This window comes from Theropithecus gelada, chromosome 20, assembly GCF_003255815.1.
Source record: "Theropithecus gelada isolate Dixy chromosome 20, Tgel_1.0, whole genome shotgun sequence".
Taxonomy (NCBI): Eukaryota; Metazoa; Chordata; class Mammalia; order Primates; family Cercopithecidae; genus Theropithecus; species Theropithecus gelada.
In genome coordinates, this window is record NC_037688.1 from 51,170,868 (window position 1) to 51,189,155 (window position 18,288).

Below are 18,288 nucleotides of genomic sequence, written 5' to 3' on the forward strand. Positions count from 1 at the left end.
GCTCAAGCCTGTAATCCCAGCACTTTGGGAGGCCGAGACGGGCGGATCACGAGGTCAGGAGATGGAGACCATCCTGGCTAACACGGTGAAACCCCGTCTCTACCAAAAAATACCAAAAACTAGCTGGGCGAGGTGGCGGGTGCCTGTAGTCCCAGCTACTCGGGAGGCTGAGGCAGGAGAATGGCGTAAACCCGGGAGGCGGAGCTTGCAGTGAGCTGAGATCCGGCCACTGCACTCCAGCCTGGGCGACAGAGCAAGACTCCGTCTCAAAAAAAAAAAAAAAAAAAAAAAAACACACATGCACACATGCGTACACACACACAGTACTCTCTGTATAGTATCATTAGCTCATAACTGCACATTAAATGCCCAGATGATCCCCTGGAGTTATTGTTAAAGGAGTTACAGTTTACTACAGCATGAAATCAAGGGAGCCAGACTGGGGAGATGAGGCGTTAGTGCCTGTGAGCATTCCCAGGGTGCTTTATAGTGCAGACGTAACCATCAACCCAGAACTGCCAAAGAAATGGAGTAATGAATCCTTTGCCATCTCAGGAAGCTGTAAGTAGAGTACGTAGTGTATCATTTAAAACATAAGCTCCCTCTGCTGGTCTGTGACAAAGCATCAGCAGTGACAGAATTATAAAGCAATGTGTGCTTTTGACCAAACCATTATCAGCATTTTTAAAAGATAGAATTACTATGAGGAATGGTGTCAAATAATGAGTCTCTGGTTTTTATATGAGTACTCTGAACCTTGCACATCCAACACATGGAGGTTGTCTCCTTGAAGGCAGCACCATGGGAGATGATGTGCATGCCCCAAATTGCTCTTCACTGAACTTATTTACTGAGCACGTGCTGTGTGCTGGGTGCTGTTCTGGGGTGCAATGACAAAATGGACAAATATTTCTACCCTCATGGAGTTTACACTCCAGCAGGGAGAGACAGAGAATAAATAATGAAGATAATATGTCCATGAATTATGAAATATTTAAGGAGAACAGGTGGAACAGAGTCAGGAGGACCTAGAGAGCCATAGCATGTGTGATTTTCCACAAGGCACGCTGCATGGGAGAGTGATGTTTGAGCAAAGACTTGATGTGGAAGCTAAAGGGTTAACGAAGGGAAACACTGAGGGGCTGGTGTGGCTGGAGCCCAGGAGTTCAAGGCCAGCAGGAGCTGTTCTGAGAAGAGATGGGGCACCCATGAAGAAGGCCTCGGAGGCTGTTAGAGTGCGCTGGCTTCTACTCTGGATGGAGTAGCAGGTTGGGGTTTGGAGCAGAGCAGTGACAGCATCTGACTCAGCTCTGAGAGGTTTGCTCTGACTGCTTTGTTGGAAATTGGTGGTGACACACAATAGTCTATTATTAACACTTAGGACAATAGTGGGACACTCTTCAATTTTTTCTTTCCTGGAGGGAGGTACTATGTATGGTTTATTTATTTTTATTTTATTTATTTATTTATTTATTTATTTATTTATTTATTTATTTATTTATTGAGACGGAGTCTCACTCTGTCGCCCAGGCTGGAGTGCAGTGGCGTGATCTCGGCTGACTGCAAGCTCCGCCTCCTGGGTTCACGCCATTCTCCTGCCTCAGCCTCCTGAGTAGCCGGGACTACAGGTGCCCGCCACCACGCCTGTCTAATTTTTTGTATTTTTAGTAGAGATGGGGTTTCACCATGTTAGCCAGGATAGTCTCAATCTCCTGACCTTGTGATCCGCCCGCCTAAGCCTCCCAAAGTGCTGGGATTACAGGCGTGAGCCTCCGCACCCTGGGTTTGCTATTAGAAATAACTTATTAATAAAAATAGTTTATTATATATATATTTAAAAATATATATATATTTTTTAAATGAAATGGAGTCTCGCTCTGTCCCCCCGGCTGGAGTGCGGTGGCACAATCTTGGCTCACTGTAGCCTCCACCTCCTGGGTTCAAGCGATTCTCCTTTTCCAGCCTCCCGGGTTGCCCAGGTGCCTGCTACCATGCCCGGCTAATTTTTTATGTTTTTAGTAGAGACAGGGTTTCACCATGTTGGCCAGGCTGGCCTTGAACTCCTGGACTCCAGTGATCCACCTGCCTTGGCCTCCCAAAGTGCTGGGAATACAGGCACGAGCCACCACGTCCGGCCTATTACTCTTACATGTAGTAATACCAGTGATAGTAAAATCTTCATCCTCTAAGGGTAAATTTGAGCTGGAAAAGTTTCTAAAAGACAGATTTGTCTGATGGAAAAGATGATCAACTTTGACTGTACAATGATATAAAAAACTCAAGATCTAATTGATGAGACAGGTATTTTAGGATGTTGTGCATTTGGCTCTGATTACAGATTCAAAGAAAAAAAAGTCACAGTATTTTGAGCAGTAACCAACATCATTAGAAAAAATGCCTTCTTAAGGAGATACATTTTTAAAATTTATTTATTGGTTAACTTTTTAATTGACAAAAAATTGAATACACTTATTTTATACAATATGTTGTTTTGAAATATGTATACATTGCAGAATGGCTAAATCAAGCTAATTAACATATGCACTAATTCACATACTTTTTTTTTGTGGTGAGAACACTTAAAATCTGTTCTCTTAGTACTTTTCAAGAATGTAATATGTTATTAACCATAGCTACCATGTTGTGTAGCAGATCTAGATTTCTTGGATTTATTCTGTCAAGGAAACAAATTTAAAGGAGAATACTCGCAAGGATGCATGAATTTGTGTGCTTGTTTATATAAGCTTTACTTTTTAAAAAATTTTACTTTAAGTTCTGGGGTCCATGTGCAGAACATGCAGGTTTGTTACATAGGTCTACATGTGCCATGGTGGTTTGCTGCACCCATCAACCTGTCATCTAGGTTTTTGTTTTTTTTGTTTGAGATGGAGTCTCACTCTGTCACTGGGCTGGAGTGCAAAGGTGTGATCTTGGCTCACTGCAACCTCTGCCTCCTGGGTTCAGGTGCTTCCCCTGCCTGAGCCTCCTGAGTAGCTGGAACTACATGCGTGTGCCACCATGCCTGGCTCATTTTTTGTATTTTAGTAGAGATGGAGTTTCACTATGTTGCCCAGGATGGTCTTGATCTCCTGACCTTGTGATCTGCCCGCCTCGGCCTCGCAAAGTGCTGGGATTATAGGCATGAACCACCACACCCAGCCCGTCATCTAGGTTTTAAGCCCTGCATGCATTAGCTATTTGTGCTGATGCTGTCCCTCCCCTCACCCCCCATTCCCCAACGGGCCCCAGTGTGTGTTGTTCCCCTCCCTGTGTCCTTGTTATCTCATTGTTCAGCTCCCACTTATGAGTGAGAACATGTGGTGTTTGGTTTTCTGTTCCTGTGTTAGTTTGCTGAGAATGATAGTTTTCAGCTTTATCCATGTCTCTGCAAAGGATATGATCTCATTCCTTTTTATGGTTGCATTGTATTCCATGGTGTATATGTACCACATTTTCTTTATCCAGTCTACCATTGATGGGCATTGGAGCTGGTTCCATGTCTTTGCTATTGTAAATAGTTATATCAGTTTTACTTTTAATTTCCTGGGCTACACCTGCCTTATAGAAATTAAGAAGCCCTAAATGGCTTGTGTTCATCCTCACTAGGATGTCAAGATTCCCTTGTTTCTTTCTCTGCCCTGAGGGTGCTTATCAGATAGGGAGGGCACAATTCCTGCCTTTCTCTGACAGTCAGGATAACCTTATTGTCAGTGAGAACCTGCAGTGCTGGTACCCACCCATCCCTGCCAGCCCCCATCACAGGAAGCTCGTTGGCTGGATTTCTGTGGTCTCGCTCCAGCAGATGCTCCCATCTGAAGCACAGCAATTCATGGTGCACATCTCTCCAAGTTAATAGAGTTCTGCATTCATTCATTCGCCCATGACCTTATCAATATTCTTGAATGCCTTTTACTTGCCAAGAACTGAGATAATATAAATTTCTGGAACAAGGAAGGAGATGAGTGGCTGGTCAGATGGATGTGAGGACAGTCATCCCGTGGGATACCGCGTGCCAGCAAGGATTTGACAACCTAGTTCTGAGAAAGAACAGGTAGAAGACTTGTATTCTGGGAGCAAGGAGGAAGAAATGCCCACATCTTCCCAGGGGAGTTAGGAAAGTACAGACATTGTCAGGACAATTTGTAGAATATTCAAAGGGGCCTGGGGTAATTAACAATCATGTGCCAGAGGCTGGGCCTGGGGTCTAAGGGCATCATGGGGGAGCTCTTTCCAAACACGTTCCTGCCTTCTGGCACAGCACCCCCGACCCTTGCACACTGATGTCCCAACGTGGGGAGCAAGGCTTTTTATAGCGCCTGTTTTATATATTTCAATTGCCTTTTGAAAATCTTTTTTTTTGGCCGGGCGCAGTGGCTTACGCCTGTAATCCCAGCACTTTGGGAGGCCGAGGTGGGCGGATCATGAGGTCAGGAGATCGAGACCACGGTGAAACCCCGTCTCTACTAAAAATACAAAAAATTAGCCGGGCGCGGTTGCGGGCGCCTGTAGTCCCAGCTACTCGGGAGGCTGAGGCAGGAGAATGGCGGGAACCCGGGAGGCGAAGCTTGCAGTGAGCCGAGATCGCGCCACTGCACTGCAGCCAGGGGGACAGAGCGAGACTCGTCTCAAAAAAAAAAGAAAACCTTTTTTTTCTGAGTAAAGAAATACATATAATAAAATTCAGAAAAAATATATAAAAACATAAACAAGGGAAACAAAGATCACCTACAATCCCACTGTCTAGAGAGAATCATTTTTTCATATATATTCTTCCAGATAATTTTGCATTTATATATGTAGTTTTTTTTTGTTTGTTTTTGTATTTGTTTTTTAGACGGAGTTTTGCTCTGTTTCCCAGGCTGGAGTGCAGTGGCGCTATCTCTGCTCACTGCAAGCTCCACCTCCTGGGTTCGTGCCATTCTCCTGCCTCAGCCTCCCAACTAGCTGGGACTACAGGTGCCCGCCACCACGCCTGGCTAATGTTTTTGTATTTTTAGTAGAGACGGGGTTTCACCGTGTTAGCCAGGATGGTCTCCATCTCCTGACCTCGTGATCCGCCTGCCTCGGCCTCCCAAAGTGCTGGGATTACAGGTGTGAGCTACTGCGCCAGGCCCCTTACATATGTAGATTTTTAAATTACAAGGGTATTGAACCACACAAGTTATAACGTAAGCTGCTCTTTTCACTAACATCTGTTTTAGATGTAATGTGGTGTACATCTCTCCATGTTAACAGAATTCTGTATCAGATTATTAATGGCCACATAATATTCTATTTGATTGTATTCTTCCATGTCTTCACTTTTTACTATTAAAATGATTTTGGATGATTTAAATGTGATTTAAAAGTTAATCCGTTTACTTTTCACTTACTATGCATTTTCAATTTAAGAGACGCCAGAAGCTAACATTCTACTGAATTTTATACGAGAAAATAAAGAAACAAATGTTCTGGATGACGAAATTGAAAGTTATTTCAAAGAATCCATAAATTGTAAGTGACCCTTTAAATATATTTGGATTTTTTTTAAAGGCTGAAATTGGGCCTGTAAAGATTTGACATGGTAAAAGACCAGATTCCTATTCTGTAACTACTATATTTCAACTTTTCTTTCTTTTTTTTTTTTTTTTTGAGACGAAGTCTCACTCTGTCACCCAGGCTGGAGTACAGTGGCGTGATCTCGGCTCACTGCAACCTTTGCCTCCCGGGTTCAAGCAATTCTTCTGCCTCAGCCTCCACAGTAGCTGGGACTACAGGCTTATGCCACCACACCCTGCTAATTTTTTTTTTTTTTTTTTTTTTTTTTTGAGACGGAGTCTTGCTCTGTCGCCCAGGCTGGAGTGCAGTGGCCGGATCTCAGCTCACTGCAAGCTCCGCCTCCTGGGTTTACGCCATTCTCCTGGCTCAGCCTCCCGAGTAGCTGGCAGGCACCCGCCACCACGCCCGGCTAGTTTTTTGTATTTTTTTTTTTAGTAGAGACGGGGTTTCACCGGGTTAGCCAAGATGGTCTCGATAAAGTGCTGGGATTACAGGCTTGAGCCGCCGCGCCCGGCTGGCCGCTAATTTTTTTTTTTTTTTGAGACGAACTCTCACTCTGTCACCTAGCCTGGAGTGCAGTGGTGCGATCTTGGCTCATTGCAAGCTCTGCCTCCCAGGTTCAGGCCGTTCTCCTGCCTCAGCCTCCCAAGTAACTGGGACTACAGGGGCCCACCACCATGCCCGGCTAATTTCTTTGTATTTTTTAGTAGAGACGGAGTTTCACCATGTTAGCCAGGATGGTCTTGATCTCCTGACGTTGTGATATGCCTGCCTCAGCCTCCCAGAGTGCTGGTATTACAGGCATGAGCCACCGCGCCCGACCTTTTTTGTATTTTTAGTCACCATATTGGTCAGGATGGTCTCGATTGCTTGACCTTGTGATCTACCCACCTTGGCCTCCCAAAGTGTTGGGATTACAGGCGTGAGCCACCGTGCCCAGCCTAATTTTTGTATTTTTTGTAGAGATGGGGTTTTACAGTGTTGCTCAGGCTGGTCTCAAACTGCTGGGCTCAAGTGATCCACTGGTCTCGGCCTCCCAAAGTGCTGGGATTACAGGCATGAGCCACCATGCCCTCCTGAGCATCTTATATATTATATACCTTTTGCCTATCTGATGGGAGCTTATGACCCTCTCCCCAGAGCAGTGCTTGTACCCATGTGTGGAATTTGCATAAACTGTCATGTTCCTGGACCCCAAATCCATGAAGCCTAGGTTGAGGCTCTTCTTTTAAAAGGATTCTGCTGGCCGGGTGCAGTGGCTCATTCCTGTAATCCCAACACTTTGGGAGGCCGAGGTGGGCAGATCACTTGAGGTTAGGAGTTCAAGACCAGCCCAGTCAACATGGTGAAACGCCATCTCTACTAAAAATACAAAAATTAGCCTGGTGTGGTGGTATGTGCCTGTAGTCCCAGCTACCAGGGAGGCTGAGGCAGGAGGATCGCTTTGACCAGGGAGGCGGATGTTGTAATGAGTCGAGATCACGCCACTGCACTCCAGACTGGGCAACAGAGTGAGACTCTTTCCAAAAAAAAAGAGAGAAAAAAGGATTCTGCTTATTGCTATTGCTGGCTTATGCCAGACATGCATGCCGGAGGGACCAGGAGGAACAGAGGGAAGTTTTAGATCACTCTCTGAAGGCGTGTTCTGTAACATAGTCCTTACTTAGTTACCATAGATGATGCTTAATTCACCTGAAGAGAGTAACAATGGAATTTAGCATGAAATAATGTATTCTGCAAGCCACATTACATTGTGTGGGAGAGGAACTTTGTTATTGCTTTTTGCAGAGGATATTTAATGTGTTTCATATCAGTAGAGGTCACTGATAGAAAGAGGTACTACTGGATCAAGATCAAAATTTATCATCTTTTTGCCTACAAGAAGGGACAAGCCATAGGTGAGACTTCATCTCTACAAAAATTTTTTTAAAAAATAGCTGGGCATGGTGGCATGTGCCTGTGATCTCAGCTACTCAGGAGGCTGAGATAGGAGGATTGCTTGAGCCCTGGAGATAGAGACTGCAGTGAGCTGTGTTCATGCCACTGCACTGCAGCCTGGGTGACAGAGCAAGACCGTGTCTCAAAAATAAATAAATAAATAAATAAAATAAAGCCATGATTGTTACTTTGGAAACATTTTTTTAAAATGTTGGGTCATTTGTAGATAATGCCATTTCAGGAAACTTGAGAGAGCACAGAGGCGTTCAGCGAGCTGTGAGGTAAACTTGATAAAGTGTATTTCAGTCCCTGTCCTGCCATGCACCCCTAAAACGGGGACAGGAATGACAGTGTCTACAACCATTTTTAGGCTACTCAAGGGCAGCCTGATTTATTTGGGAATTTTTTTTTTTCTGATCAGTAGGTTATATTAAAGTAATCACAAAGTAGTTCCTTCTTTCTCTCTCTTTCTCTTTCTCTCGTTCGTTCGTTCTTTTGTCTTTCTTTATTTCTTTCTCCCCTCCTCTCCCCTCCCCTCTTCTCTTCTCTTTTCTTTTTTCGGGGTCTCAAACTCCTGACCTCAAGGAATCCTCCTGCCTCAGCCTCCTGAAGGATTACAGGTGTGAGCCACCTTGCTTGGCCCAAAAATAGGCTTTGTTTGTTTGTTTTTTGAGGAGTCTTGCTCTGTCACCCAGGCTGGAGTGCAGTGGTGTGAGCTCACTGCAACCTCTGCCTCCTGGGTTCAAGCAATTGTCCTGTCTCAGCCCCCCAAGTAGATGGGATTACAGGTGCACACCACCACACCTGGCTAATTTTTATATTTTTAGTAGACACGAGGTTTCACAATGTTGGGCAGGCTGGTCTTGAACTCCTGACCTCAGGTGATCTGCCCTCCTCAGCCTCCCACAGTGGTGGGATTACAGGCGTGAGCCACAGTGTCTGGCCCCAAAATAGCTTTTTTTCTTTTTTTGAGACGGAGTCTTGCTATGTCACCCAGGCTGGAGTGCAGTGGTGCAATCTCGGCTCACTGCAGCCTCTGCCTCCTGGGTTCCAGTGATTCTCCTGCCTCAGCCTCCTGGGTAGCTGGGATTACAGGTACACGACACCACGCCCTGCTAATTTTTGTATTTTTAGTAGAGATGGGGTTTCACCATGTTGGCCAGCTGGTCTCGAACTCCTGACTTCAGGTGATCCGCCTGACTAGGCCTCCCGAGGTGCTGGGATTACAGGCATGAACCACCAGCCCTGGCCTAAAAACAGTTTTTAAGCATCCCTTTTATTTTACTGTGGGAACTTTGATAGTTAAATTTATTCAGATTTATAAAAGCAAAAACTAATTTTTTGTGTTCTTGGTAGAAACTGGGTTTCACCATGTTGTTCAGGCTGGTCTCAAACTCCTGAGCTCAAGCGATTTGCCCGCGTTGGCCTCCCAAAGTGCTGGGATAACAGGCGTGAGCCACCGTGCCTGGCCTTTTTTATCTTTTAAAATGCTCATTACTCCCATGAAAACCTTATAGGTAAAAATTGATTAAATATTTCAGGGTAAAACTATAATCATGTTTTCTTTAGAGCTTTTATATTTTTATTAAAAATTAAAATGCTCAAAATTTTAAAAGTAGGCCTGGCACAGTGGCTCACACCTGTAATCCCAGCACTTTGGGAGGCTGAGGTGGGTGGATCCTTTGAGCCCAGGGGTTCATAAGACCAGCCTGGCCAACATGGCAAAACCCCATCTGTACTAAAAACACAAAAATTGGCCGGGCGCGGTGGCTCAAGCCTGTAATCCCAGCACTTTGGGAGGCCGAGACGGGCGGATCACGAGGTCAGGAGATCGAGACCATCCTGGCTAACACGGTGAAACCCCGTCTCTACTAAAAAAAAAATACAAAAAAACTAGCCGGGCGAGGTGGTGGGCGCCTGTAGTCCCAGCTACTCGGGAGGCTGAGGCGGGAGAATGGCGGGAACCCGGGAGGCGGAGCTTGCAGTGAGCTGAGATCCGGCCACAGCACTCCAGCCTGGGCGACAGAGCGAGACTCCGTCTCAAAAAAAAAAAAAAAAAAAACACACAAAAATTAGCCGGGCATCACAGGATGTGCCTGTAATCCCAGCTACTCGGCAGGCTGAGGCAGGAGAATCTCTTGAACCTGGGAGGTGGAGGTTGCAGTGAGCTGAGATCCAGCCTGGGTGACAGAGTGAAGCTACACTCCAGCCTGGATGTCAGAGCGAGACTGTATCTCAAAAAATAAAAGAAACACAATACAGAATGCTTGGCTGGGCGTGGTGGCTGACGCCTGTAATCCCAGCACTTTGGGAGACCGAGGTGGAGGGATCACTTGAGGTCAGGAATTTGAGACCAGCTTGGCCAACCTGGTGAAACCTTGTCTCTACTAAAAATACAGAAAATGAACCAGGCGTGGTGGGGGGCACCTATAATTCCAGCTACTCGGGAGGCTGAGGCAGGAGAATCGCTTGAACTCAGGAGGCGGAGGTTGCAGTGAGCTGAGATCACGCCACTGCACTCCAGCCTGGGTGACACAGCGAGACTCCGTCTTAAAAAAAAACAAGAGACACATAATACAGAATGCAAGCAACAGCCCCAAATAAACAGTTATTTGGTTAACATCTTTTAGTGTATCTTTTCGTGCATATATACTAATAGAAAGATAAAGACATAAAAATGTAAATAGGTATACATTACCATGTTTTTATTGAAGAAAAGTAAATTTCATGTACTAGACAGCAACAAAAGAAAAGAAACCAATGAAGTGCTGAAGGAACCGGATAACTTCTGATAAAAGTTTTCTAACCCGAATAATATTTGTTCATGGAAGATTCTTCTAAGATAAAGAAAAATAAAAATGAATTATTGGTTATTTTTAGTTTTGTAAAGTTTATTTTTGTTGTTGCTTTACATCCTCACTAATGTTTGTGTTATTAGTCTTTTAAATGTTAGGTGTTTAGTGGAATTCTCTTGTTTTTTTCTTTTTTGGTTGTTCGTTTGTTTTTGAGACGGAGTCTGGCTCTGTCACCCAGGCTGGAGTGCAATGCTGCCATCTTGGTGAGTGCAACCTCTGCCTCCCGGGTTCAAGCGATTCTCCTTCCTCAGCCTCCCAAGTAGCTGGGATTACAGGCACACACTGCTATGCCCAGCTAATTTTTTATTTTTAGTAGAGACAGGGTTTTGCTATGTTGGCCAGGCTGGTCTCGAACTCCTGACCTCAAGCGATCCACTAGTCTCAACTTCCCAAAGTGTTGGAATTACAGGCGTGAACCACCGCATCCAGCCTACTCTTGTTTAATTTGTATTTTCCTGATGATTATTGAGACCAGTATGTGTATTGGCCATTTTGATAACTTCTTTTGTGATGTACTTTTATTTATTAATTATTTTATTTTATTTTATTTTTTGAGATGGCGTGTTGCTCTGTCGCCCAGGCTGGAGTGCAGTGGCATGATCTTGGCTCATTGCAAGCTCCGTCTCCCAGGTTCACACCATTCTCCTGCCTCAGCCTCCTGAGTAGCTGGGACTACAGGCACCCGCCACCACGCCCGGCTAATTCTTTGTATTTTTTAGTAGAGATGGGATTTCACCATGTTAGCCAGTATGGTCTTGATCTCCTGACCTCATGATCCGCCCACCTCGGCCTCCCAAAGTGCTGGGATTACAGGTGGAGAGCCACTGCGCCCGGCTGTGATGTACTTTTAAAAGTCACTTCCGCATTTAAAAAATTGAGTCACTGTCGCCAGGCACGGTGGCTCACACCTGTAATCCCAGCACGCCTGTAATCCCAGACAGTGCCACTGAACTCCAACCTGGGCAATGAATGAAACTCTGTCTCAAAAAAAAAAAAAAGAAAAAATTGAATCACTGTCTTTTTTTTTTTTTTTTGAGAAGGAGTTTGTCTCTCATTGCCCAGGCTGGAGTGCAATGGCGCAATCTTGGCTCACCACAACCTCTGCCTCCCGGATTCAAGAGATTCTCCTGCCTCAGCCTCCTGAGTGGCTGGGATTACAGGCATGCACCACCATGCCCAGCTTTTTTTATTTTTAGTAGAGACAGGGTTTCTCCATGTTGGTCAGACTGCTTTTGAACTCCCAACCTCAGGTGATCCGCCCGCCTTGGTCTCCCAAAGTGCTGGGATTACAGGCGTGAGCCACTGTGCCCAGCCAAGTCACTTTCTTTTTCTAACTGATATTTAAGAATTCTTTAGACAATTCTGGATGAGTCCTTTATCTCATTGTAGACTGCTAGCATCTCCCACTCTGTGGCTTGCCTTTTTGCTTTTTTAATGGTGTCTTTTGATAAACAGAAATTCTTCATTTTAATGAAGACCAATTTCATTTCCTTTTTTTCTTATGTTTTGCTTTTATGTCCATTTATAGAATCAGTGTTTATATAGCCAACATAGTAATTTTTCTGTTACTTAAGCTACTGCATGTTCTCATTTGTCATAGCTTTCCATTCAGATGTAATCCTTTATTTTATAAGAATATATAGAGACCGTAATACTTCTTTCTATTTTTAGTAAGTACAATAGTTGATGTCTATACAGTTGAACAATTAAAGGGAAAAGCTTTGAAGAATGAAGGAAAAGCTGATCCTTCCTATGGCATCCTTTATGCCTACATTTCCACACTCAACATTGATGATGAAACTACAAAAGTAGTTCGAAACAGATGGTAAGGATCCATGTCTCTCTTAGCAAATTCATTTTTGTAAGAAATAATTATTGTTAATATAATTTTAAGCTCTCTAAAAGTTAAAGCTGTTTGTTGACATAATGGGGGTTATGTATTTGAGATAAATGTATAGAAAACTATACTGAAAAGTTTCCATAGCAAACTAGATTAAAATATTATAATTGCCTTTTAAAATATAATCTATATTTCTATAATTCTAACATATAAAGATATAATGTGAGAAACTTTTGACAAACTTGTCTAATGATTTGGCAGAAAACTATTTTGGTTGCTAGGCCCTATAGCAGTGTACTGACAGCATTAAAAAAAAATTATTTTCAAGCCAGGTGCAGTAGCATGCACCTGTAGTCTCAGCTACTCAGGAGGCTGAGGTGGGAGGATCGGTTGAGCCCAGGAGTTTGAAGAGTTTGAGTCCAGCCTGGGAAACATCCAACCTCTTGTAGATCGAAGTTAATATTTACTTGCATAGAAAGTAAACTCCAGGCTGGGCATGGTGGCTCATGCCTGTAATCCCAGCACTATGGGAGGCCGAGGCAGGTGGACTACCTGAGGTCGGGAGTTCAAGACCAGCCTGGCCAATATGGTGAAACACCATCTTTACTAAAAACACAAAAAAAATTAGCTGGGCATGGTGATGGACACCTATAATCCCAGCTACTTCGGAGGCTGAGGCATGAGAATTGCTCGAACCCAGGAGGTGGAGGTCATGGTGAGCCGAGACTGCACCATTGCACTCCAGCCTGGGTGACAAGAGCGAAACTCTGTCTCAAAAAAAAAAAAAAAAAAAAAAAAAGAAAGTAAACTCCAGTAGGTTTAATACTCTTAGCTAAAAGATGCTTGGCAAGAAACGTGTAATATTATTAGGAAAGTCTATGGATTTTTATGAGAATTTTCACTGAGATAATCCTAGATTTGCATGGAAGTATAAGAAATAATAAGAGGGCCGGGCGTGGTGGCTCACATTTATAATCCCAGCACTTTGGGAGGCCGAAGAGGGCTGATCAGGAGGTCAGGAGATTGAGCCCATCCTGGCTAACACAGTGAAACCTGGTCTGTAAAAAATACCAAAAAATTAGCCAGGCGTGGTGGCGGGTACCTGTAGCCTCAGCTACTTGAGAGGCTGAGGCAGGAGAATGGTATGAACCCGGGAGGCGGAGCTTGCAGCGAGCCAAGATTGCGCCACTGCACTCCAGCTTGGGAGACAGAGCGAGATTCCGCTTCACAAAAAAAAAAAAAAAAAAAAAGAAATAATAGGAGAGATCCCTTGTGGCTTCTGCCCCATTTTCCCCAGCGATACCATTTGCAAGTAATAGTACCATGTCACAGCCAGGATATTGACACCATTCAATCCACTGGTCTTACTCAAATTCCTCCAGGTTCACATGCAGTCGTGTGTGTATGTTCTAATTAGTTTTATCACACTTGTAGGTTTGTGTATCTGTTGCCACAGTCAAGATACTGACCTCTGGATTTTTAAAACATTTTATGATGTATTAAAATGGAAAAAACTAATGTGGATGCTGTGTAAGACCTTGTGTTTGTTTTTTGAAAAACAGTTTTCAAAAATTGAAAAACTAATTTTTTCCCTGTATATTTATTATTGATGTCTGAGGAAAAGCATCTACAATTTGCTGAACCAAGTGATCTGTGGCTAGACAAAAATCCACTGTCTTTAGTTCATTTCCCCTATTTGAGAAATTTGAATTAGGTTCCCTGTTCAAGATTGCTAAAGTAAGGCTTGCTTCAGAAATTTGGAATAGCATAAACCACTGAAAGAGAGGAGAGTGTATCACCAGCAGTGTTAATAGCGTCTGGTGCCACCTGGCCAGCCTTGCAAGGCTTTCTCTATTTGTAGAGAAGGCCCCGTGCAGGACCATCCAGTGAGCAGCTATTGAACGCGTGCTTTCCAGGCACAAGACACAGTTCCTGCCCTCAGAACTCCCAGCGGGGGAGGTGAGAACAAGGAGCTGATGCGACAGCATGAGTCAGTCCTGAGGCTTGCGTTCTGCTGCTGTTCCAAGAGGGAAAGGGTGCGGGCTGGGATGCAAGAAGGGAGGGCACCAGCAGGGAAATGAGACTGGGAGGGACCTGGAGGGCTTGGCAGGAACTCGGCAGAGGGAGGGAAGAAGGGAGGGCAGGTGGAGGACTGGTGTACGCAGTTTCAGATGAATTCTGAGAATGGCTGCGTAGAAAGTGTGTTTTACTGTTTTTTACGACTGTCTGGTACACTGCATAGCACTGAACACTCAGTAAGTTTTGCATACAATGACGTAGAGTTTTTAGTGATAATTCTTTTTCTGCTAGAGATGAAATTTGTCACTTAGGGCATCACATTTTATCATTGTCTTTGTTTCTTTTCAGTTCCACCTGTGGTTATATAGTAAATGAAGCATCTAACATGTGCACAATTTGCAACAAAAACTCCTTGGACTTTAAATCTGTCTTTCTCAGTTTCGATATGCTGATTGATCTGACTGATCACACAGGCACCCTTCATTCCTGTAGTCTCACAGGAAGTGTTGCTGAGGAGACTTTGGGCTGCACGGTAAATAGCAAAAAGGAAGAAATGCTTAGAACATTTCCAAAGTGAATGCTTTTCCCCCAAAAATAGAGGTGGTTTTGTCAAACATTTGATAGAAATTAATTCACTAATAAACAATCTGGGAAAAAATCATCTTGCTTTAAACACACATTGCTTTCATGAACAAATGTTACATATATTAAAATCCTAGCTAATATTTACTATTATGAGTAATGACTGAGGCCATTAGCCTAAATGGATAAATAAACATGATGTTTTAGGGCTGGGTGCAGTGGCTCAGGCCTGTAATCTTAGTCCTTTGGGAGGCCGAGGAGGGCAGATCACTTGAGGTCAGGAGTTTGAGACCAGCCTGGCCAATATGGTGAAACCCTATTTCTACTAAAAGTACAAAAATTAGCTGAGTGTGGTGACATGCACTTGTAATCCTAGCTATTCAGGAGGCTGGGGCACGAGAATCACTTGAACCCAGGATGTGGAAGTTGCAGTGAGCCAAGATCACGCCACTGCACTGCAGCCTGAGTTACAGAGCAAGACTTGTCTGAGAAAAAAAAAACAAAAAAAAAACCGAGGAAACATGATGTTTGATATAGTCAAGTAACAAGGGGTAAAACAAGTTGGAGATGTTGATCAGTCATAAGGTGGTTTTTCTAGGAGGATTTGGCTGTGTTTCACCTACTCAGTTACATGAAATCAGCTACACATTTTCTCCCTGGTGTGCAGCTACAGAACAGCAGCAGATAACACTTAGGGATTAGCATGTGCATTTGGCAATAGGCACTTGCTTTTTATTGTTAAAACCAGCTCATGAAATTTACCATTAGACTTTAATTCCAAATTCTGCTTCCACTTTATTGAAGGGATTTTTCCTTACTGAGCTACCTGATTGCCTTTAGAGATTCTGCTTATCTAGCCTTTCCTGCCTTATCTTCTCTATCAAAACAATTGAGTTGGCTGGGCATAGTGGGTCACACCTGTAACCCTAGCACTTTGGGAGGCTGAGGCAGGAGGATCACTTGAGGTCAGGGGTTCAGGATCACCCTGGGCAACATAGTGTCTCTACAAAAAATAAAACATAAAACAATTAGCCAGAGAATAATAGTGCATACCTGTAATTTCAGAAACGTGGGAAGCTGAGGTGGGAGGATTGCTTGACCCCGGGAGTTTGAGGCTTCAGTGAGCTGTGATCGCACTGCTGCACTCCAGCTTGGGCGACAGAGTGAGACCCTGTCTCTAAAAACAAAAACAAACGGTTGAGCTATAATTACTGCAAATTAAAATTTCATTTCTAATGAGAAAGTTTGTTTCTCACTGTTGTCAAAACGAATTTTCTTCGTAAACTTCAGATATATTTGTCTCATCTTTTTTTTTAACCAGGTAAATGAGTTTCTTGCAATGACAGATGAACAGAAAACAGCATTAAAGTGGCAATTTCTCTTGGAAAGAAGCAAAATTTATTTAAAAGTTAGTGCATTTTATAGTGCTATATTATTCTATATATTTATTATTCTATATATTCAAACCATAAGAAAAACCTAGATAAATTTGGGAAATTTATTATTTCTACGGATGTGCATAAGGACTCAGCTACCCTAAAAACAAAAGAAATAACCAGGGTTTTTTTTCATATTGTATAAAGGAGTTACCAAAGACATCAAAGAAAATAGACCAACAAAGAAAGTATCCTTTAAGGTTAAATCCAAAAGAGGGGAAAACGCTTTAAAATCAGAGCTGCTGGGTGCAAAAGTGCACACCTGTCATCCCAGCTACTTGGTAGGCTGAGGTGGGAGGATCGCCTGAACCCAGGAGTTTGAGGCCAGCCTGGGCAACATAGTGAGACCCCTCTCTTGGCCCCTGAACCCCAAAAGGTCAGACTAGGTTGTCCCCACCCCCACCCCGCCATGGTGTTCCCTTCGCATAACGAGCAGTGTGAAACAGCACAGTTAAGTGCGTGGTTATTGGGGAGACAGATTTGGTCTGAATCCTAATCCCGCCACACCTCAGCCTGTGAGACCCTACGGAGGTTAATTAAGTTTGCTAACCTGCAAAATTCCGTGATCCTCCAACTCTGAAGGGCCACAGCTGCCTCCTGAGGCACTTCAGTGTTGGAGGATCCTCGAGTCTTAGTGTTCAAGGTGTCAGAGGGGGAAAAGTGCAGCCAGACAAACTCCCCTGCTGCAGATGAGAAAAGTGGGACCAAGAAGTCTTGCCACGGCCGGGCGCGGTGACTCACGCCTGTAATCCCAGCACTTTGGGAGGCCGAGGTGGGCGGATCACGAGGTCAGGAGATCGAGACCATCCTGGCGAACACGGTGAAACCCCGTCTCTACTGAAAATACAAAAAATTAGCCGGGCTTGGTGGCGGGCATCTGTAGTCCCAGCTTCTAGAGAGGCTGAGGCAGGAGAATGGCGTTAACCCTGGAGGTGGTGGAGCTTGCAGTGAGCGGAGATCGCGCCACTGCACTCCAGCCTGGGCGACAGAGCGAGACTCTGTCTCAAAAAAAAAAAAAAAAAAAAGTCTTGCCACTTGCCATGGGTCACAGGTAAGACTGGACCCAGCCAGCCTCGTTGCTTCACTTCATGGTTCTCAACTCTTTTCTCTTGTGTCGTCCTGCAAGTCAATGTGCTTCCGTTTGTGTGGGTTATATCTACTGATACTTGCTCTACTGGAGCTTAATACTGAAAAAAATTTAAAACATTCTAGAGCACACATTCCATTTGTGTCAGACTAACGGTATCATGAAGCCTCTAGAAAACATCGTGTGCTGATAGGAGAATTAGTATTATTATGAAATTAGTTTTCATCTCATGGACATCCCGCAGGAGCATTTGTGAATGCTGCATCTCCTCCATCTCAGCCTCATAAGCAGGTTTTCCCATTTTCCATGGCCACCAGCACATCCGAATAGTTTGCAGACATGGAGTCTCCAGTGGCTTTACCAATATTTCTAGGACCTTGGCTTAAGGCCTCTTCACTACCAGGCCAAAGGAAAGAAAAGTTGCAGTAAGATGCTGCATCTCTTCAATGGTTAGCATGGGCCCCTAAGTACTATCTCTTTGCAAGTCAGGGCACACTCAAGTCCTTGACCGACCCTGTATGCTTTGCCTCCAGACAGGAGGCACCACTTGCTAATGAGTCGGATCAACTTAAGTTCATGGGAACTTAAGAGTTTTCTAAATTTGATTCAAATACAACAATGAATGACCCTCAAGTGGATACTGCACTTTCCCAGAGAATGTGTGTAACAGATGTTCCAGGTAGCTTTAACAAATATTCACGGCCGGGCGCGGTGGCTCAAGCCTGTAATCCCAGCACTTTGGGAGGCCGAGGCGGGTGGATCACAAGGTCAGGAGATCGAGACCATCCTGGCTAACATGGTGAAACCCCGTCTCTACTAAAAATACAAAAAACTAGCCGGGCGAGGTGGCGGGCGCCTGTAGTCCCAGCTACTCCGGAGGCTGAGGCGGGAGAATGGCGTGAACCCGGGGGGCGGAGCTTGCAGTGAGCTGAGATCCGGCCACTGCACTCCAGCCTGGGAGACACAGTGAGACTCCGTCTCAAAAAAAAAAAA

The 18,288-nt window shown here is 44.3% G+C and overlaps 2 protein-coding genes across 5 annotated transcripts in view; one reads left to right on the forward strand and one right to left on the reverse strand.

Annotated features, from left to right (window-relative positions):
- The window catches only part of MEIOB (meiosis specific with OB domains), a 44,280-nt gene that overhangs the window by 23,153 nt on the left and 2,839 nt on the right, over positions 1 to 18,288 (forward strand). For 2 of the 3 annotated variants that reach the window (XM_025369423.1, XM_025369425.1), the window contains 4 exons: positions 5,392 to 5,493; positions 12,003 to 12,156; positions 14,539 to 14,722; positions 16,094 to 16,180. In XM_025369423.1, coding sequence (XP_025225208.1) covers positions 5,392 to 5,493; positions 12,003 to 12,156; positions 14,539 to 14,722; positions 16,094 to 16,180 — 527 coding nt within the window. The remainder of the gene's footprint in view (positions 1 to 5,391; positions 5,494 to 12,002; positions 12,157 to 14,538; positions 14,723 to 16,093; positions 16,181 to 18,288) is intronic. The other variant, XM_025369424.1, reaches the window with a different exon arrangement.
- FAHD1 (fumarylacetoacetate hydrolase domain containing 1) overlaps positions 13,493 to 18,288 on the reverse strand; it is a 14,473-nt gene continuing 9,677 nt past the window's right edge. Inside the window, exons 2-3 of one of the 2 annotated variants that reach the window (XR_003117001.1) lie at positions 15,826 to 15,949; positions 13,493 to 14,715 (exon numbers count right to left, since the gene is read on the reverse strand). Coding sequence is in view for 1 of the 2 variants with exons in the window: in XM_025369437.1 (XP_025225222.1) it covers positions 14,671 to 14,715 (45 nt within the window). In the remaining variant the exon portion in view is untranslated. The remainder of the gene's footprint in view (positions 14,716 to 15,825; positions 15,950 to 18,288) is intronic. The other variant, XM_025369437.1, reaches the window with a different exon arrangement.